Genomic DNA, 22,703 nt, shown 5'->3' with positions numbered 1-22,703 from the left:
AGAGAATTTTTAATTTCATTTATTGTGTTGTTCATCATTGTTTGTTTGCTCTTTAGTTCTTCTAGGTCCTTCTTAAACCTTTCTTGTATTTTCTCTATTCTATTTCCAAGATTTTCGATCTTTACTATCATTACTTTGAATTATTTTTCAGGTAAGCTGCCTATTTCCTCTTCATTTGTTTGGTCTGGTGTGTTTTTACCTTGCTCCTTCATCTGCTGTGTGTCTCTCTGTCTTCTCATTTTGCTTAACTTACTGTGTTTGGGGTCTCCTTTTTGCAGGCTGCAAGTTTGTAGTTCCCCTTGTTTTTGGTGCCCGCCCCCAGTGGCTAAGGTTGCTTCAGTGAGTTGTGTAGGCTTCCTGGTGGAGGGGACTAGTTCCTGTGATCTGGAGGATGAGGCTGGATCTTGTCTTTCTGTTGGGCTGGACCGCGTCTGGTGGTGTGTTTTGGGGTGTCTGTGACCTTATTATGATTTTAGGCAGCCTCTCTGCTAATGGGTGGGGTTGTGTTCCTGTCTTGCTAGTTGTTGGGTGTCCAACACTGGGTGTCCAGCACTGGAGCTTGCTGTTTTTTGAATGGAGATGCATCTTAGTGTTGAGACGGTGGTCCCTGGGAGAGCTTTCGCCGATTGATGTTATGTGGGGCCTGGAAGTCTCTGGTGGTCCAGTGTCCTGAACTCAGCTCTCCTACCTCAGAGGCTCACGCCTGACACCTGGCCAGAGCACCCAGACCCTTTTGGGAAGTGTGAGGTCTTCTGCCAGTGTTCAGTAGGTGTTCTGTAGGAGTTGTTCCACATGTAGATGTATTTTTGATGTATTTGTGGGGAGGAAGGTGATCTCCACGTCCTACTCCTCTGCCATCTTGAAGGTACTCCCTCTTTTTTTTTTTTTTAAGGGAGAATGATACTAGTTAACTTACATATATAATCCTTACTTGCCTAAATCTAAAGTTGGCAACGCTATGTAGGTTCTGAAGTTAGGGGAGAATTTTTCCTGGTTGGTAAAATTGAAAAGAGGGTAACCATTAGTATTAGGGACCTGAACGCAGAGTCGTTCAGAACTCGATGTCTGATTCTACAGCTATAGACTGAGTTGGACTGTTATCTTGAAAGTCTCTTCATGTTCAAAATTTCTATAACCTTTTCGTCCTAAGTAAGGAATCACTGGAATTTAATCTGAAATTTGGTTAGAACTTGCTGGGCAGCCTCTGAGTGACCCTGAGATGCATCAGGCTGATTGTCAGGAGTCTGGGGGGTGGGGGGAGGCATTAGCTGCCTTCCAAAGCTAGTCTTTCACCCGTGAAGCACTATGTGAATGAAGCTCTAATTACTTCAGCTCAACACATCTCCTATGCTCTCCCTCGGGGGAGTCTAGAAAGCTGTTTGTTTTGGTGGAAGAGAGAATTCCAGGGATGTTCAGTGTCAAAACCCCCATCCAAACCTTGGTCAGAAACTTCCTTGGTTCTACATGATCTAGAGCAAAGAGGTTACCTCTACTCGACTCATGTTTTCTACCTGATAGGAGAGGTTCTACTTTGAAGTTTGAAGAACATAGGTAAATAAAGTCCAAAAGTTTTGCCTATGGTCTTTCTTAGCTACATCAAGGTATATAGCATGGCATAGAGTCATGGGGTAGAGGTAGGTTTCTCACTTCTCAGAGTCTTTGTTTCATCATCTATAGAGTGGAGATAATAATGGTGCCTACCTGACAGGACTTTTGTAAAGATTAAAAGAGATAACGTATGTAAATGAACAGGGCCCTATGGTAAGCACTCACTAAATGTTTCCTTCCACACAGTAGCAGTGTTCCTCTTATCTTTCTTATTTAACTGTAACCTCCCTGAGAGCATGCAACCTTTTTGAGAATAATATCTGTTTTTAACGCATCTGTGATTTTTTTTCCCACTGTTCTGCTCACCTTTTATGCCCAAAGCCTGGCACACTGCATGGCACATAGGAGAGCTTCAGTAAATTTTTGCCAAATGAGTGAATAAATGAATTCTGGTCCACCCAATGATTGAGACATTTTAGGGCAGGGGTGCCTCTATTAAAATCAGCTGGCGGAAATGCCCTGGGGAATACTTTTTATTGGTAGCTTTAAAATGCCCCCTGCCTCTTTCACAAGAGGGTGGCCCTTTTTAGCTTCCTTTCCAACAGCAGAAGAGAGCCCAGTGGAATTTTCCAGGCTGGAGACTTTAGAGAGCTACTGATATTTTTATAACATATGATGTTAAATACAATTGTACATGTGCCTAGAGACCTTTTAAGGCATGAATTCCAGCATCCAATTTTATTTGGTTTCAGAAACTTAATAAACAAGTAACACAACCCGGTCATTGTTCTTTAAATAAAAATTAGAGATCTCCAAGTAATAGCAGCAAAACAGAAACATCAGCCATGCTTAACAGGGCGGTGGAGTATATTCTATCTCACCCAGGAGCCAGGCAACAAGTGGGCATTGTGTTAAGGTTCCAGAGAAGGGACACAGACACGTGACTAGATGACAGCTTATTAAATGTCACCCAGCAAAGGCCACTCAGAGAGGATGCGTGTCACCAACCACCATTTTCCTTCTCTGCTGTAGCCTCATGCAAACTGCGCATGCCTTGGAAAGTCTGAGTGTGGTTTGCAAACAGTGTTAAGGTTCTCATGCCGTAAACGATTCAGCAGTTCAGGAAATGAAGCCAAATAATAAAATTTTTTTTTTAAAGTGTCAATAACCGAAGTGAATCAAACACGGTTGCCTGAGGTTTTAAACACTCTTGGGGACCCCGGCTACAGATTTCTCATGCAAGAGAGCATTAATGTCCTTAAGGTGGTCATCATTGTCACCTCTGCTCTGTTCATTTTTCTCCTCCCTCTCTCCTGTGGGTTAAAGGGGAACAGTTTGCTGCTCTGATGTGACGGGGTTAAAGATGAGGTAAGTGTGAAACTGGGAGCCAGACAGCTCGTACTTACTGCTCGCTTGGAAGTGAAGAGTTTCTCGACATCGCCTTTGGTGACAAGTCATAGTCGCTGTCTGATCTGTAGAGAAAGGACTCTCTGCGCTGGCTGTGCCCGGGAAAGGTGGCATGAAGCACCAGCCCAGAGGAAGAGCTGGCCTGGGGGTCCAGCGGGCTCCGACCTGGGGAAGGGCCATTTTCCACATCAAAGCTTAAAGAGAAAGAAGAAAACTGGTCACATGAGAAACATAGAGAAGGGCATCTGACATACATACATGGAGAACCCATGCGTGCCAGGCACTTTACATAGCACTTCACACTTCATGGAAAGTTTTAAGGCTCCAAACAGCTCTGAGTTGCAGTCATTCTCATTTTATACAAAGGGAACAGTCCCACAGAAGTTCAGTCATCAGCAGAGACTGGAGCCAGGATTTGACCCTCGGAGCAAAGTCCCATGGCCTTTCAGCGGCATGAGCAACATTGACAAATTCATAAAATAAACTGGTAATAATAAGCGACTCCAGATACGGCATCTAACACACCTCTAAGTGCCAGACACTCAACTATCACTTGAATGAGTCTTCTTAGCTGGGAGGCTTCTTCCTGCCATAAATAAATATCACAGTCTCATCAAAGATACAATGTGCACATTTCTGAATGTTTCAGGAACAAAGTGCTAACCTGAAAACATCCACTGGCTGATTAAACGGGAGGTCCAGTCTGACACTTAATATTCATATGCAAGTTTAAGCACAGACAATGACTTAATTAATCTGATAATGCCAAATAGCCCTCCAGGGGTGCAGAGCTTTCTCTCTGGAGGAGGATACAGCTACTGACTCTGGCAGAGGAGTGCCGTTGAGATTTCTGGTCAGTCTAGCTCACTCTGGAAAGGTACCCTCAAGTCCAGAATTATTTGAACAAGCTCTGATCAATGAACACGCAGGTGGGAGCAGTAGACATTTTGGCTGTTGTTTTCTCTCTCCTGGTCCTGGTGTTACTTTAGGCACTGTGTCCTTCCCATGCTCTCCACCATCCCCTATGCATTTTTCCTGCATGCACAACCTCCCTTAGCCTCAGATTGACAGTAACCCTCTTGCCTAGTATTTCTCTAGACCACTCACTGCTCTCTGGCTAAAGCTCTGCAGAAAGGTGTTGGAGAAGGTATGGGGCTAAGGATGCTCTCTTTTCCAAGCTGGACCACAGTAGCGGGTTTCCTTTATACTCATCCAGCTGCCATAATTTATTTCTACATTTGTGGTTCTTTTCGTTCACTAGTTCTTATAGCCTTCTCTCTTGGGGTGGATTTTGCGTATTTCTTTTAGTTTATAAATTGTTTTCTGATCTATTATTCCATTTACAACCCTTATTACGACCCTGTGAAGTATGTAGTATGATCTCAGTCTACATTTGAGGAAAATGAGGCTTAGAGAGATTTTAAACACCTGCTCAAAATCACAGGCTAGCAACTGTAAAGTAAGAATTGGAAGACCCAAGTCTTCCAATTCTGTCCTCTACAACCTCAGACTTCAGTAATCACAGAACTCCAGAATGGCTCACTGGGTCACTGAGTGCAGTTTCCCTTCAGTCTCTACATTCAAGCGAAACGTGTGTTTGGTATGTAGAGAGTCAGTTGGATTATGAGCAACCTTGGCTGTTATCTTGGATGAATACAGGGGAGGCAGTAAATTACCCTGAGGCTGTAGGTTTCACCGAAACAGGGAAAGAAGAAATGAAAGAATTCAGGGTCATAATGCTTCCCCGGAGACCATTCCAAGAAGCTGCTTTGAGCCAACCCACAAACTCCGGGTGTCTGATAAGAAGCAGCAAGTGAGAATCTCCAGTTAAGAGAACAAGGAAGAGCCATAACAATCCAATGTATGTATTTGGGCTTTCACGGTACTGCAGATGGATTTTCACAGCAGGCTCACGGTCTGGGATGGGACTGTCTTTCAGAGACTGCAGGCAAGCAGGCAGGTGGGCAATCATTCACACATTTCAGCCTGTTTGCCAGCCTGCCTGGAGGTAGAGCTATGTTGTAAGGCAAACACGTTGCAGCAAGTGAAAATATAACGTAAGCTGACTTGCACACTTTCCTTGGGTGAGATCTATATTAGTTGTTGAGCAAAATAAAGAGCTCCTTTGTGGATAAGGACTCCTTTGTGCCACCCAGAGCTTGTAGAACTAGGACTTGAAGCTGGCTCTGAACTCTTCTTAAGGACAAAGAGGGAAGCCTCTTAAAAGGTAAAGATGGGACTACATAAAGCTTAAGAGTGGGCATAAATAAGCTTTGAAATTTCATGAGTAATCATGTTGTAATTCATTTGGTATCTATCTGTACAGCCTTTATGGGTATTAAAACATTGAAATACTTTTTTTTTTTTTGATGTGGACCATTTTTAAAGTCTTTATTGAATTTGTTACAATATTGCTTCTGTTCTATGTTTTGGTTTTTTAACCCCGAGGCATGTGGGATCTTAGCTCCCTGACCAGGGATTGAACCTGCAGCCCCTGCACTGGAAGGCAAAGTCTTAACCACTGGACCGCCATGGAAGTCCCTGAAATACTTCTGTAACAGTTGGCAGCCAGCCACTGCCCCAGACCGTCCAGGATCTGCTGATGACTGGAACAGCAGGGGGCCTCTAGCTTCAGCGCGGTGGCCTGTGTCCTTTTAATTGGCCAGTGCCCATGTGGTACCAGTCATTAAATATTATGAATGTCACTGCTGTGTATATCTGGGCTAAAATCTTAGAAGAGGTGCCAAGTGGGTATGCCTACCAAACTCTCAGAACTTTTTCCAGTGGGGGTTTCCACCAGGGCTCACTCTGCCCTGTTTCCTGCTGCAGGCATTCCTAGTGGGCAGAAAGTAAGTCCACAAGTATTACCCTTTAAGCAGATGTCACAGAGCATCTGCCCCCAGTGTTAGCAGGACGACCAGGAGGTTTGGTCCTGCCAGGTAAGCAGGGACTGGGCCCAGACACTAAAACTCCCTCCATGCTGCTTTCCTTTGTTTTCTTCTTTTTCTTCTTCCTTTCTTCTTTACCCTGCCTAAACTCATAGAAGAGCTTGCGGGAATTCAGAAAAAGCCAAGGAAGAATTATCTGGGGCAAAGAAGCAGTTTCAGGGAGACAAATGGCCTTTCATACTCCCTGGGGCACTGTTTCAAAGCAACCAACACAGATGTACAACTTAGGAACAAACATGAGTCACCAACCAGACACCAGCTCCAGTCACAGCAAAATTAGTGGGCAGACATCACAATACGTCCCACAGATCCAGGGTGGGAAGAGGGGTGTGGGCAAAGGGAACACGGAGGATAGGCTTAACAAGCAAAAGGAACAGGCCGCACAAACTGAAATACAATTAGGGAAAAAACAGAATCTGAAATATCGGAAGCGAACATACAAATGGGGTCATTATTTATTTAGAGTAATTTTTAGCCCTGCCTTAATCAGGACTCATATTTCACCTTTAGGCTTCTTTATATTAAAAAATACTATTATAAAAATAAATAAGAATGTTATGTAAAATATCAACAATAGAGAAAAAATATTAGCAGGTTATTATTTTCTTTCTGAGTGTTAATATTTTTCCTGCAGGCTTGAATCATGATTTTTTTCCGCGTAGTGCGCCGTTTTCAGAATTATCATTTTCCATGCCCATGGAAGTTAATGGTTCATCCAGAAGTCGTGCCGAACTTCCTCAGGCATTTTCCCTATTGTGGGTCACCGAATTTCTAATTTTAAATAACACTGCAATTGCTACATTTGAGCTTATAGTTACTTCAATATTTGGATGACATCACTGAGAAGTTTCAGATAGACTGAGAGGATGTCATGCACAAGTTTCTCAATAGTTGACGGGACCTGCCCAGAGCCAGCATATGGACTGGAACAGTATTGAAAGTGGCCTTTTTTCTAGGATCAGAGACACTCCCCCCACCCCCAAGTCCTGCTCTCTGACGTCCAGGATTCTGTATGCTGCTGTCCCCCGTGATTCTGCCTGCCTCGGCAGATCGCCCTGGACTGAGTCAATTGCTTGTTGTCTAAGACCTAATATTTTAACAACTTTCTCCTGCTTTGATTCTAGAGGTCTCAGCTTCTCGAGGCAGCGGCGGTAGTGGGTGATGCTGTGTGTGAGAGGTGGTGCTGCCCGTAACTGGAATGCCCTTCTCCCCACTGTCTCCATTCAATCACTACTTCACATTCAGCTCATGCCACCTCCTCCAGTAAATATTTCCTAACATTGCAGCTACCAGTCCGATTTAGATACGTACTCCCCTTCTGTGTCTTCCTAGACTCCTTTACAGCAGTACTTGGTCACAGTACTTGTAATCTCTATTTAATTTTCCATTTATTTAATTATCCACTTATTTAGCTGCTCCCCGATAGATTCTTATCTCCTAAAGAGAAGGGACCCAATATTACTCACTTCTGTATCCCAGGCATCTGGATCGGAGCCTTGTAAATAGTAGGTCTATCAAAAAATGTCAGCTGAACCAACGAAAGTCAATTTACTATGAAATGTTTCTCCTATCCCTTCCCTCTTCCTGCCTCCTTACCCTCATCTCAATTCCCACTGGCAGGGGTTTCTGCTGTTTCCTTCAAATGAGTCTATACAGATGCGACATTAACTTATTTGATAAGCTTTGTGAGACGATGATCTAAAAATAAAAATAAAAATAAATAAAGAGCACAGCTGTGTTCTCCCTGAACAAGACAAACTTATATAGAAAAATCACTGGCTTAGATGTTTGAGATGGTGATATCTTTACACAAACCCCCATGATGGGAAAAGCCCTCCTATACCAGCTTCTGCCTGCCATCTTCTCGTCTCTTTCTTTTTAATAAAAGCAGGAACATTCTCTGCCCCACTTTCTCTCCTGGTGGACTCCATTGCCTAGGAATCCATGCAGAGCCAGCCCTGCACTGGTGCTAAGAGGGAGCCAGCAGGCGGCAGAAGACATCTACAGCTTCCCCAGCCTGCACTGCCCAGCCTCCAGCTGGAGCAGGTAGGGCCGCTTGCCAGTCTCCGAGGGAGAAATAGGACTGAAGCCTTATTCATAAGCCTGGGAGGAAAAATCAGGGATAAAGAACAGAACCACAAGGTGTACATGAAACCTTTTATTAAACGAAGAGAAGCTCTTATTTCCAAGAATTCAAGCCAAGCCAGGTTGTTGCAGAATTGCCTGCAATTGTCCCCAGCGTGGTTGTTTCCTGATCCCCAATTACCTGCACATACCCCAATTTATGTAACAAAGAGTCATGAAGCAACATCCTAGGAATCACTCATTTCTGAATCAGAGGAGACTTTTCTTTGACAACTCATTCCTTCCCTAGGTAATACACTGTCAAATTCTCACAACTCTGGGCTGATTCTCTTCCCCCCATTTCAAAAGGAGAAAACAGAAGCCTCCAAAATGTGAAACTTCATTTGAAAAATTCTCAGGTGTGACCTCTTTTAATTTCATCCTGCAGTCTGTGCCCAGGGTCCTCTCGTCCATGGCCTCATAGACTCTTTTTGATCCCAGAACCTACCAGGCTGGATTGTATGTCTCTGTTTACATTATCTCTCTCACTCCAGTAGACTGTGACCTTGAAGCAGGGACTAAGCCTTATTCATCTTGTATTCCCAGGGCCCAGAACTGAGTTTCACACCAGAAGGCATCCAACAAATATTTATTGAATGAATGTGAGGATCTCACCAGTTTATATCTCTTATCCGACAAAAAACCATTTTTATTTGGATTAAAACCTCTGGCAGCTAAAGATCTCAGAGGAGTCCCCAGATGGAGTCAATAGGGTCCTCTTTCTCCATCCTCCCTGCAGTATGCCAGGAACTCCATCCCACGAGTTTTGGAGAACTTTTTTTGTCTATCATAAGGTGTATGTTTGGGTGTGGAGTGTGTGAGTATGTGTGTGTTTTTGGGCGGTGGTATATTTGTGAAATAATGCTGTGTTTCTTTAAAGTTCTGTTGGAAAATATTTCCCTCAGTTATACTCAGAAACTAACATCTTCAAATGCTTGCTTACCACTTCGATAAAAATAACCATTCACTTATATACTTACATTGGCCATCACCTCAATGTGCTACCTGGTCCCTGTAGATGAGGAAGCTGCACAGGGGCATGCATTTTTACCCACAATGACAGTGACCCACCTTTGTATAGTTAATGGCTGCAGGCTGCAGCCAGTCCTAATTTCTAATGAAGGACTTAACTGTGCAAAATCATAGTCAGCATGATGTAGAGCCCATGTCCCAGCTGAAAGCAGGCAGACCTCCTCTGGCCATAGTTATGGCAGAATATCCCAGTTTTGCCCTAAGAATCCAGTTCCAAAGTCTTGACTTCCCTCCCGCAGGATAGGAAGGAGAACTATGATGTTCAGCTCATCTGAATTCCAGAAGCATCTTCCCACTGCTTTCCTTTTTTCCTAGGGGCTTTGAAAATTACATCCACTGCAATAATCCAAAAATGCTTTCCCCACAGAGAAGTTTAACCAGAGGGAGCAGAGTAATCCCAAAGAGCCCTGGGATTCTGGAGCCCTGGCTTCCAGCTCCTGCTCTGTGAAGAAATAACTGACACGAAACAGGGACTCCCCATATTCTGGCCCCCAAGCCTTAGTCTTTCCCCACTGAAATGAATGAAGAAATGAGTCAGTAGAAGATCTTTGAGATGCCTCTGAGATTAAACATGTTACAGAGATTTTAGAAATAGAAGATCACTTCTCAAGTGTGGTTCAATGTGGTTTTACATGGTTAACGATAACTCATTCATGGATAAATTTCATCCATTATGAAACAAGGCACTGTTCTAGGCCTGAGAATTCAGCAATGTATAAGACAGACAAGGTCCTTGTGGGGAGAGATGGACAATAAATAAATCAAATGAGATGATTTCAGAAAGTGATAAATGCTATGGAGAAGATAAAGCATAATGGTATGGCAGAAACAGGTTCGGAGAAGAATGTTTCTAGGTTGGGTGGTCAGCAGGCCCACTCTACACAGCCTCGTAGACTGTCCATTGCTTTACACCGGGTGCACCACCCATCTTCCTCAGATGTTATCATTTGAGTTGAGACCTGATAGAGGTAGTAGTAAATTTTGTCGTTGGGTTCCTTCCAATCTCTATTTCCATACCCTTTTAAGCCAAAGAATTGTGTCAAATGATATTTGGGTTTGAATGTGGTGCCATTTATTAAACTAGTGATTTAATTTTCCTCTTCCCTGCCCGCCCCCCTTTCTGAGTTGAGTTAGGTGCTCCATTATCTCATACAGCTATCTCTGAATTGATATCTATCTATTGATATATTCTACCATAACACTTGTCCAGAATAATTGTAAGTGTTCTAGTTTGCCCCCAAAGGGCTGCGTTCCTCAGAGACACAGAACCTCTTCTTCATATTATTTATCCCATTGCTAAGGGTCATGCCTGTCAGAGGTACTTAGCAAATGTCTGATGAAAAAAAAAAAATGAAGGAATAAATGGTTTGAGACCAGGAACCTTATTCTAGCTCCTCTTTGATGCCCACCACAGACAGCAGAGACTTCTCCAACAAAAAGGAGTGTAAGTGGTGTGGACACATGGAGTCATCTCCTGCCCTCTACTGTGATCACCCCTAAAAGCCAGCTCCATAAAGAAGAACCAGGGAGTTGCTACCAAATACCAAATACCACCTGCAAAGAACGGCTGGAATACCTTCCATAGGGCATCAAGCCCAAGAAGAAGGCAAATGATCCTATTTGGCAATGATCATCCTCATCCCTTGATGTTGATGGTGGATGGAAATGCCATGAATATTCCTCTTGATGTTCCTTTAGCTGAGGACTCTATGTTGCAAGTTCTTTTATTTGTTGTTTGAGATCTTTTCTCAGGGTGTTAACATTTCACTAAGGAAATGCATAAACAAATAAGTAATATCAATACCTAATTTTTCTACTGGGATTATAAAATGAGGGTCATTTAAAAAAATCATTGTTTCAAATGCTTAGGAGCATATTTTAATGATCCTTTAATAACTTCACACTGTGTTTTTCCTATGTTATGTAATTTGATGCACAAGAAAAACAGGACCAAATGTAAACAATCCTACCTCATAATTATAAGAACATTATTATTTCTAACCTGTTTACAAAGTGTTTTGCCCATCTATTTCCAGGTAAAAAATAATTTTCAGAAATAGGAATGTTATAAAGTGTGTGTTTCTCTATGTTTTATAACTATGGCTGAAATTTCATACACCCACTCTCAAACTTTCATCCACTAAAACCTTCTAAGAGCTAGGACAACTCTTAACAGTAAAGGTCACTTCCTATAGGACAGTGATTCCCAGGAAAGGTAGGGGCCTCCCAGATGAGAATAATTTTGGGTGGGAATGTGTTTTGTATGTGGACTTTATAAAGCGGGGGTGTGGGAGGGTGGAAACTTACTACACGGTCGAGAACTTACTACTTTGTGTTACTGCTGCCCTAGTTGCACTTTGGATGTACAAATTATCCTACTAGCTCAATATTTTTCAGCCTACTCTCTCCACTTTTCCTAAAAGGTTATCATAAAATATATTCAAATGGTTTCTTAACAAAATAAAAATACTCTCATTTATAAGTTTGGTAGCCCTGCCAATAATAAACTCTAATAATTAAATATTTATTAAAATATATGGTACCAGCTTCCAGTAGCTCAAAGGCAAGTGAAACCACCTTTGAGAGAAATGAGATCAATCTAGGAAAACCATTTCTTACTCAACGAATGATGGTTTCAAGAAATTGTTGCTTTCTTTTATAAGTTCTCACATACCATCTGGAAATCTGTCCCAGAATTCTGCTTGAAATCTATAGCTAAAATATTGTAGATAAATGGTCATTTAGCATGTTTGTATATACTCCAGTGATGGGGGACATGTTAACCCCATGAGACAATGAATTTCACTTTTGTATTGATTTAATTGTTTAAAACTTGGGCCAGAAAACTTGAATTTATTTTAATCTTTAGCCCAAACCTCCTCTAGTAACCCCCACCAACCTCCATCGACTTACCCAGTCTCCCTCATTGTGGTAAATGAAGCCGCCATCTATTCAGTTGAATCATCCATGATTTTACATCCTTCCTCAACCCCCCCTTCTTCCTTTTCAGTTGGCCAGGAAGTCCTTTCCCTCCTACATCAAAACTGTACACTCTATCTCTGCTGCCATCACTGTTTCAGGGCATTAAAATCTCACTTGAACTAGCGTAGCCACCCTATGAACCTCCTTGCTTCCACCCCCCCTCCATCCTCCAAACCCTTCTCCACATAACAGCAAGAGCAATCTCTTAACACACACAGCAAATCATGTCATTGCATTTAGCATAAAGTCCTTACAGAGTATTGCCCCTGCCACCCCTGCAACCTCATCTGGTACCACACTCGCCTTCGCTCAGTATAATTCATCTTCAAGGGCTTCCTTTTTGTTTCAGAAACATGCCAAATCCTTTCCCACCTCAGCAGTTCTGCATGTGTGGTGTTTTTTCACTGGTATATTTTCTTTGCTTTGAACAGTTCCTGGCTTATAGAAAGTGCTGAATAAATATTTGTTGAATGAATGAATAAATGCTGCTCTCTGCTTATTATCTCCTCTACTCTGCACGGCTGCCTTCTTCTCATTCTTTAAGCCTCGGATTAAGTCACCTCATAAAAATTCCTTCCCCAACCCATTGTTTAAGTAGGGCCCTTTTGCATCACAGTACTATTACAGCTTTTTGCTACATCTATTTTTATGTTCATTATTTTTGTAATTGTCTTCCTCTTGCATAAAACGCCAAGCTCCATGAGGATCATTTGTTGTGTTTACCAATGTATTAACTAGTGCGTGGCAATGTGCTTGGCACATATTGCTAGTCCCGGACCAATGTCTATTCAATGGATTAGTGAATAAATAAATGAGTGTGTGAGTATATTAAACACCAACAATCAACTTACTGATTCATAGCAGATCCAACTTAATTGCTATTTTAAAAGCAACTCTTCTTCATTAGGAGAAGGACTCATTTATTCATTTCCTGTCATTGACGTAGCACCCACACTAATCCTTAGGAAGCTCAAATTTAAAACATCAGTTGGCATAAAAACTTGTTAGAGGTTTGAAGCATTTTTTTGTGATTATTACTCTGGGCTTATTGCAGAAAATGAGACCAGTTTTGAGATCAAATTTCACAAGTCATTGACCTTTCAGAGAGAGCTTCAAGTAGGTGTTGAGGTCTGCACTGAGGCTGCATTTCCAGTCCTCAGTTTGTGAAATGGCATTACTTAATGTTTCAAGAACTTTGTATTTCAAAAAATTATATTCTCTTGAGAATGAATAGGCTATATATCTCCCTTTTGGTGGAGTCAGGGGGTGGAAGGAGTGGCAGTATGGTTTGCTATTAACTCAAATACTAATTGTAAAATTGGTAATCATTGCCTCAGCCTCTGGTCTACAGAGCACTTAATAGTGTTTACATCAGTTAACATCTGGCCTCCAAATGTTATCAGTCTTGAACACTGCACCTGCCGACAGCCTGGTATTTGAGTTTTAAATATGTTCTTTTAGAAAGGAAGGGGGGGTGAGAGAAGGAAGATAAGAGAAAGTAGAGGTAGAAAAATGAGGTCACAGAATCTTTTCTCCTTGACTTAGGCAGTAAAGCTAAGAAAAGTGACACATTTTTTTCCTCATAGGTATAGAGCACTCACTGTGAGCTAGGCCACATGTTATGTGCTTGGTGGACATTAACTCATTTCATTGCTATATCACTCTGTGGGGAAGATGTTAACTTGATTCTATGGATGTGAAAACTGAAGTTCAAAGGGTGTAAAAATTTTGATGAAGATCACTCAGCTATTGGATGGTGGATCTTGGATTTAAACCCAGTTTGATTGGAACCATTAACAAGTTCAATCAACTCACTCATCACATCAGTAAATATCTGCCCAGTCTTTCCTCTTGTTACTATCAATAAATCTCCATGATTATATCTGAAGTCAAGTCTTCTGTTCTGAACCCTACCCTTTCCCCCTATTCATAGACTATGTTACTTTACTTGCTCATGCATCATCATTTTCCATTTTGTACACCAGCAAGGAAATCTTTTAGGCGGAAGAAAAATAATACCAGATGGAAATCTGAATCTACACAATGAAATGAAAATTTTTTTGCTTCTTATTAAAATATCTGAAAAATATAACTGACTGAAAAGCAAAAACAATAACAATGTATTGTGATATTTATAACACATGTAGAAGTAAGACATATAACAATAAATGCACAAAGGCAAAGAAGGGAGAAATGGAAATACACTGTGGAAAAGATATTATACTATATGTGTACTATATGTACTGCTTGAAGGTAGATTGTGGTAAGCTAAAACTTACACTAGAATCCCTAAAGTAACCATTAAATTTTTTTTTAAAAAATGAAGAGCTATACCTAAGGAAATAAAATGGGAGCACAAAACACTTAATTACCCAAAACAGAGCAGAAAAAGAGAAAAAAGCATATAAAGAAGAGATAGGACAAATAGAAAACAAATAGCAACATAGCAGCTATAAACCTGACCACCTTAACAGTCTCTTTAAATGTAAATAGTCTTAATACCACAATTAAAAGGCAGACATTTTCAAGATGGATAAAAGAGCATGACCCAACTATATGCTGCCAAGATAGATAATATTCTAGGCCATAAAACAAGTCTCAATAGGTTTTTAAAAATCCGAGTCATACAAAGTATGTTTTCTGATCAGAGTGAAATTTAATTAGAAATCGTAACAGAAAGATCTCTAGTAATGTTCCATGTATTTGAAACTAAACATTCTAAATAACTCATGAGTTAAAGATAAAATCAAAAGAGAAATAGAAAGTATTTTTAACTGAATAAATATAAAAACATGACATATCAGGATAAGGAGTGAGGAGACTTTCAAGATGGTGGAAGAGTAAGATGTGGAGATCACCTTCCTCCCCACAAATACATCAGAAATACATCTACATGTGGAACAACTCCTACAGAACACCTACTGAACGCTGGCAGAAGACCTCAGACCTCCCAAAAGGCAAGAAACTCCCCACGTACCTGGGTAGGGCAAAAGAAAAAAAAAAAAAGAGACAAGAGAATAGGGACGGGACCTGCACCACTGGGAGGGAGCTGTGAAGGAGGAAAGATTTCCACACACTAGGAAGCCTCTTCACTGGTGGAGACGGTGGGTGGCAGGGGGGAAGCTTCACAGCCACGGAGGAGAGCACAGCAACAGGGGTGCAGAGGGCAAAGCAGAGAGATTTCCGCACAGAAGATTGGTGCCAACGAGAACTCACCAGCCTGAGAGGCTTGTCTGCTCACCCACCAGGGCGGATGGGGGCTGCGAGCTGAGGCTCCGGCTTCGGAGGTCAGATCCCAGGGAGAGGACTGGGGTTGGCTGCGTGAACACAGCCTGAAGGGGCTAGTGCACCACAGCTAGCCGGGAGGGAGTCTGGGGAAAAGTCTGGAACTGCCTAAGAGGCAAGAGACCATTGTTTTGGGGTGCACGAGGAGAAGGGATTCAGAGCACCGCCTAAACAAGCTCCAGAGAGGGGAGCGAGCCGCGGCTATCAGTGTGGACCCCAGAGACGGGCAAGAAATGCTAAGGATGCAGCTGCAGCCATCAGGAAGCCTGTGAGCAAGCACAGGTCACTATCCACACCTCCCCTCCTGGGAGCCTGTGCAGCCTGCCGCCGCCAGGGTCCCATGATCCAGGGACAACTTCCCTGGGAGAACACAGGCACGCCTCAGGCTGGTGCAACATCATGCAGCCCTCTGCCACTGCAGGCTTGCCCCACGTTCTCACCTATCCCCCCACCGGCCTGAGGGAGCCAGAACCCCCTAATCAGCTGCTCCTTTAACCCCGTCCTGTCTGAGCGAAGAACAGACGCCCTCAGGGGACCTACACGCAGAGGCGTGGCCAAATCCAAAGCTGAACACCAAGAGCTGTGCGAACAAAGAAGAGAAAGGGAATCTCTCCCTGCAGCCTCAGGAGCAGCGGATTAAATCTCCACAATCAACCTGATGTGCCCTGCATCTCTGGAATACCTGAATAGACAACAAATCATCCCAAAAATTAGGCGGTGGACTTTGGTAGCAACGATATATATATTTTATTCCTTTTTCTCTTTTTGTGACTGTGTATGTGTATGCTTCTTTGTGTGATTTTGTCTGTATAGCTTTGCTTTTACCATTTGATCTAGGATTCTGTCTGTCCATTTTTTTTTTTTAACTATAGTTTATAGTGCTTGTTATCATTGGTGGATCTGTTTTCTCATTTGGTTGCTCTCTTCTTTCATTCTTTTTTTTTCTTTTTTTCCTTTTTTATTACTTTTTAATTTTTTTATTTTTAGTAATTATTTTTTATTTTCTATTTTAATAACTTTATTTTCTTTCTTTCTTTCTTTCTTTCTTTCTTTCTTTCTTTCTTTCTTTCTTTCTTTCTTTCTTTCTTTCTTTCTTTCTTTCTTTTCTTTCTTTCCTTCCTTCTTTTCTTCCTTTGTCTTTCTTTCTCCCTTTTCTTCTGAGCCGTGTGATTGACAGGGTCTTGGTGCTCCGGCTGGGTGTCAGGCCTGGGCTCTGAGGTGGGCTATCTGAGTTCAGGACATTGGTCCACCAGAGACCTCCCAGCTCCATGTAATATCAAATGGCGAAAGCTTTCCCAGAGATCCCAGTCTCAATGCTAAGACACAGCTCCACTCAACGACCAGCAAGCTACAGTGCTAGACACCCTATGCCAAACAATTAGCAACACAGGAACACAACCACACCCATTAGCAGAGAGGCTGCCTGAAATCATAATAAGGTCACAGACACCCCAAAACACACCACCGGATGCGGACCTGTCGACCAGAAAGACAAGATCCAGCCCCATCCACCAGAACACAGGCACTACTCCCCTCCACCAGGAAGCATACACAACCCACTGAACCAACCTTAGCCACTGGGGGCAGGCACCAAAACAACAGGAACTACAAACCTGCAGCCTGCAAAAAGGATACTCCAAACACAGTAAGTTAAGCAAAATGAGAAGACAGAGAAACACAGAGCAGATGAAGAAGCAAGATAAAAACTCACCAGACCAAACAAATGAAGAGGAAATAGGCAGTTTACTTGAAAAAGAATTCAGAGTAATGATAGTAAAGATGATTCAAAATATCGGAAATAGAATGGAGAAAATACAAGAAACGTTTAACAAGGACCTAGAAGAACTAAAGAGCAAACAAACAATGATGAACAACACAATAAATGAAATTTAAAATTCTCTAGAGGGGATCAATAGCAGAATAACTGAGGCAGAAAAACGGATTAGTGACCTGGAAGATAAAATAATGGAAATAATTACTGCAGAGCAGAATAAAGAAAAAAGAATGAAAAGAATTGAGGACAGTCTCAGAGAACTCTGGGACAACACTAAATGCACCAACATTCGAATTAGAGGAGTCCCATAAGAAGAAGAGAAAAAGAAAGGGACTGAGAAAATATTTGAAGAGATTATAGTTGAACACTTCCCTAATATGGGAAAGGAAATAATTAATCAAGTCCAGGAAGCATAGAGTCCTACATAGGATAAATCCAAGGAGAAACACGACAAGACACATATTAATCAAACTATCAAAAATTAAATACAAAGAAAAAATATTAAAAGCAGCAAGGGAAAAACAACAAATAAGACACAAGGGAATCTCCATAAGGTTAACAGCTGATCTTTCAGCAGAAACTCTGCAAGCCAGAAGCAAGTGGCAGGACATATTTAAAATGATGAAGGAGAAAAACCTACAACCAAGATTACTCTACCCAGCAAGGATCTCAATCAGATTTGATGGAGAAATTAAAACCTTTACAGACAAGCAGAAGCTAAGAGAATTCAGCACCACCAAACGAGCTTTACAACAAATGCTAAAGGAACTTCTCTAGGCAGGAAACACAAGAGAAGGAAAAGACCTACAATAACAAACCCAAAACAATTAAGAAAATGGTAATAGGAACATACATATCGATAATTATCTTAAATGTAAATGGATTAAATGCTCCAAGCACAATACATAGACTGGCTGAATGGATACCAAAACAGGACCCGTATATATGCTGCCTACAAGAGACCCACTTCAGACCTAGGGACACATACAGACTGAAAGTGAGGGGATGGAAAAAGATATTCCATGCAAATGGAAATCAAAAGAAAGCTGGAGTAGCAATTCTCATGTCAGACAAAATAGATTTTAAAATAAAGATTATTACAAGAGACAAAGAAGGACACTACATAATGATGAAGGGATCAATCCAAGAAGAAGATAAAATAATTGAAATATTTATACACCCAACATAGGGGCACCTCAGTACAAAAGGCAAATGCTAACAGCCATAAAAGGGGAAATTGACAGTAACACGATCATACTAAGGGACTTTAACACCCCACTTTCACCAAAGGACAGATCATCCAAAATGAAAATAAATAAGGAAACACAAGCTTTAAATGATACATTAAAGAAGATGGACTTAATTGATATTTATAGGACATTCCACCATAAACAACAGAATGCACTTTCTTCTCAAGTGCTCATGGAACATTCTCCAGGATAGATCAGATCTTGGGTCACAAATCAAGCCTTGGTAAATTTAAGAAAACTGAAATCATATGAAGTATCTTTTCTGACCACAACACTTTGAGACTAGATATCAATTACAAGGAAAAATCTGTAAAAAATACAAACACATGGAGTCTAAACAATACACTACTGAATAAACAAGAGATCACTGAAGAAATCAAAGAGGAAAAAAAAAAATACCTAGAAACAAATGACAATGAAAACATGACGGCCCAAAACCAATGGGATGCAGCAAAAGCAGTTCTAAGAGGGAAGTTTATAGCAATACAAACCTACCTCAAGAAACAAGAAACATCGCAAATAAACAACCTAAACTTACACCTAAAGCAACTAGAGAAAGAAGAACAAAATATCCTCAAAGTTAGCAGAAGGAAAGAAATCATAAAGATCAGATCAGAAATAAATGAAAAAGAAATGAAAAAAACAATAGCAAATATCAATAAAACTAAAAGCTGGTTCTTTGAGAAGATAAACAAAATTGATAACCCATTAGCCAGACTAATCAAGAAAAAACGGGAGAAGACACAAATCAATAGAATGAGAAATGAAAAAGGAGAAGTAACAAGGGACACTGCAGAAATCCAAAGGATCATGAGAGATTACTACAAGCAACTATATCCCAATAAAATGGACAACCTGGAAGAAAAGGACAAATTCTTAGAAAAGCACAACCTTCAGAGACTGAACCAGGAAGAAATAGAAAATATAAACAGACCTATCACAAGCACTGAAATTGAGACTGTGATTATAAATCTTCCAACAAACAAAAGCCCAGGACCTGATGGCTTCAGAGGCGAATTCTATCAAACATTTAGAGAAGAGCTAACACATGCCCTGCTCAAACTCTTCCAAAATATAGCAGAGGAAGGAACACTCACAAACTCATTCTAGGAGGCCACCATCACCCTGATACCAAAACCAGACAAAGATGTCACAAAGAAAGAAACTATAGGCCAATATCACTGATGAACATGGATGCAAAATTCCTCAACAAAATACTAGCAAACAGAATCCAACAGCACATTAAAAGGATTATACACCATGATCAAGTAGGGTTTATCCCAGGAATGCAAGGATTCTTCAATATATGCAAATCAATCAATGTGATACACCATATTAACAAACTGAAGGATAAAAACCATATGATCATCTCAAGAGATGCAGATAAACCTTTTGACAAAATTCAACACAGATTTATGATAAAAACCCTCCAGAAAGTAGGCATAGAGGGAATGTACATCAACATAATAAAGGCCGTATAACAAAGCCACAGCCACCATCGTTCTCAATGGTGAAAAACTGAAAACATTTCAACTAAGATCAGGAAAAAGGCAAGGTTGCCCACTCTCACCACTATTATTCAACATAGTTTTGGAAGTTTTAGCCACAGCAATCAGAGAAGAAAAAGAAATAAAAGGAATCCAAATCGGAAAAGAAGAAGTAAATCTGTCACTGTCTGCAGATGACATGGTACTATACATAGAGAATCCTAAAGACGCTACCAGAAAACTACTAGAGCTAATCAATGAATTTCGTAAAGTAGCAGGATACAAAATTAATGCACAAAAATCTCTTGCATTCCTATACACTAATGATGAACACTCTGAAAGAGAAATTAAGGAAACACTCCCATTTACCATTGCAACAAAAAGAATAAAATACCCAGGAATAAACCTACCTAAGGAGACAAAAGACCTGTATGCAGAAAACTATAAGACACTGATGAAAGAAATTAAAGATGATACAAACAGATGGAGAGATATACCATGTTTTTGGATTGGAAGAATCAATATTGTGAAAATGACTACACTACCAAAGCAATCTACAGATTCAATGCAATCTCTATGAAATTACCAATGGCATTTCTAACAGAACTGGGACAAAAAATTTCACAATTTATATGAAAACACAAAAGACCCCGAATAGCCAAAGCAATCTTGAGAAAGAAAAATGGAGCTGGAGGAATCAGGCTCCCAGTCTCCAGACTATACTACAAAGCTACAGTAATCAAGACAGTATGGTAGTGGCACAAAAACAGAAATAGAGATCAATGGTTCAGGATAGAAAGCCGAGAGATAAACCACACATATATGGTCACCTAATTTTTCATAAAGGAGGCAAGAATATACAATGGAGAAAAGAGAGTCTCTTCAATAAGTGGTGCTGGGAATACTGGACAACTACATGTAAAAGAATGAAATTAGAACACTCCCTAACACCATACACAAAAATAAACTCAAAATGGAGTAAAGACCTAAATGTAAGGCCAGACACTATCAGGAAAACATAGGCAGAACACTCTATGACATAAATCACAGCAAGATCTTTTTTAAGCCACCTCCCAGAGCAATGGAAATAAAAATAAAAATAAACAAATGGGACATATTGAAACTTACAAGCTTTTGCACGGCAAAGGAAACCATAAACAAGATGAAAAGACAACCCTCAGAATGGGAGAAAATATTTGCAAATGAAGCAACTGACAAAGGATTAATCTCCAAGATTTACAAGCAGCTCATGCAGCTCAATATCAAAAAAACAAACAACCCAATCCAAAAATGGGCAGAAGACCTAAATAGACATTTCTCCAAAGAAGATATACAGATTACCAATAGACACATGAAAGAATGCTCAACATCATTAATCATTAGAGAAATGTAAATCAAAACTACAATGAGATATCATCTCACACCAGTCAGAATGGCCATCATCAAAAAATCTAGAAACAATAAATGCTGGAGAGGGTGTGGAGAAAAGGGAACCCTCTTGCACTGTTGGTGGGAATGTAAATTGATACAGCCACTATGGAGAACAGTATGGAGGTTCCTTAAAAAACTAAAAATAGAACTACCATATGACCCAGCAATCCCATTACTGGGCATATACCCTGAGAAAACCATAATTCAAAAAGAGTCATGTACCAAAATGTTCACTGCAGCTCTATTTACAATAGCCAGGACATGGAAGCAACCTAAGTGTCCATCATTGGATGAATGGATAAAGAAGATGTGACACATATATACAATGGAATATTATTCAGCCATAAAAAGAAATGAAATGGAGGTGTTTGTAGTGAGGCGGATGGACCTAGAGTCTGTCATATAGCGTGAAGTAAGTCAGAAAGAGAAAAAAAAAATACCATATGCTAACACATATATATGGAATCTAAAAAACACAAAATGGTTCTGAAGAACCTAGAGGCAGGACAGGAATAAAGATGGAGACATAAAGAATGGACTTGAGGACATCGGGAGAGGGAAGGGTAAGCTGGGATGAATTGAGAGAGGGGTATGTGCATATATATATCATCAAATGTAAAATAGATAGCTAGTGGGAAGCAGCTGCATAGCACAGGGAGATCTGCTCGGTGCTTTGTGACCACCTAGAGGGTTTGGATAGGGAGGGTGGGAGGGAGACGAAGAGGGAGGAGATATGGGGATATATGTATTTGTATAGCTGATTCACTTGGTTATAAAGCAGTAACTAACACACCATTGTAAAGTAATTACAGTCTAATAAAGATGCTAAAAGAAAAGCAAAAGAAGAAAGGATAAGGAGCTTGTCCAAGGGAAATAGTATGTAGACCTTTTCAAAATTAGAATCTGAAACCAGATCTGCCTGACTCAAAATAGCTACAGTATCTTCCTAATAAAATTATAAATTCATTAAGAACAACAACAACAGAAACAAAACAAGACATATCAAAATCTGTGGGATGCAGCTAAAGCTTACAGGGAAATCTATAGCCTTAAATTTTTATTAGATAATAATAAAATAGACCAGAGGGCAGACAGCAGAAGCAAGAAGAACTACAACGCTTCAGCCTGTGGAACAAAAACCGCATTCACAGAAAGGTAGACAAGATGAAAAGGCAGAGGGCTATGTGCCAGATGAAGGAACAAGATAACACCCCAGAAAAACAACTAAATGAAGTGGAGATAGGCAACCTTGCAGAAAAAGAATTCAGAATAATGATAGTGAAGGTGATTCAGGACTTTGGAAAAAGAATGGAGGCAAAGATCGTGAAGATGCAAGAAATGTTTAACAAAGATCTAGAAGAATTAAAGAACAAAGAAACAGATGAACAATATAATAACTGAAATGAAAACTACACTACAAGGAATCAATAGCAGA

At 40.6% G+C, this 22,703-nt stretch overlaps 1 protein-coding gene across 1 annotated transcript in view; it reads right to left on the bottom strand.

Annotated features, from left to right (window-relative positions):
* The window catches only part of PDE4B (phosphodiesterase 4B), a 591,158-nt gene that overhangs the window by 132,202 nt on the left and 436,253 nt on the right, over window positions 1-22,703 (bottom strand). The window contains exon 4 of the mRNA XM_068540054.1: window positions 2,955-3,149. Coding sequence (XP_068396155.1) covers window positions 2,955-3,149 — 195 coding nt within the window. The remainder of the gene's footprint in view (window positions 1-2,954; window positions 3,150-22,703) is intronic.

Source organism: Eschrichtius robustus, chromosome 3, assembly GCF_028021215.1.
Source record: "Eschrichtius robustus isolate mEscRob2 chromosome 3, mEscRob2.pri, whole genome shotgun sequence".
Taxonomy (NCBI): domain Eukaryota; kingdom Metazoa; phylum Chordata; class Mammalia; order Artiodactyla; family Eschrichtiidae; genus Eschrichtius; species Eschrichtius robustus.
Note: the sequence above shows the minus strand (reverse complement) of the source record. Positions and strands in the feature narration are given on the sequence as shown.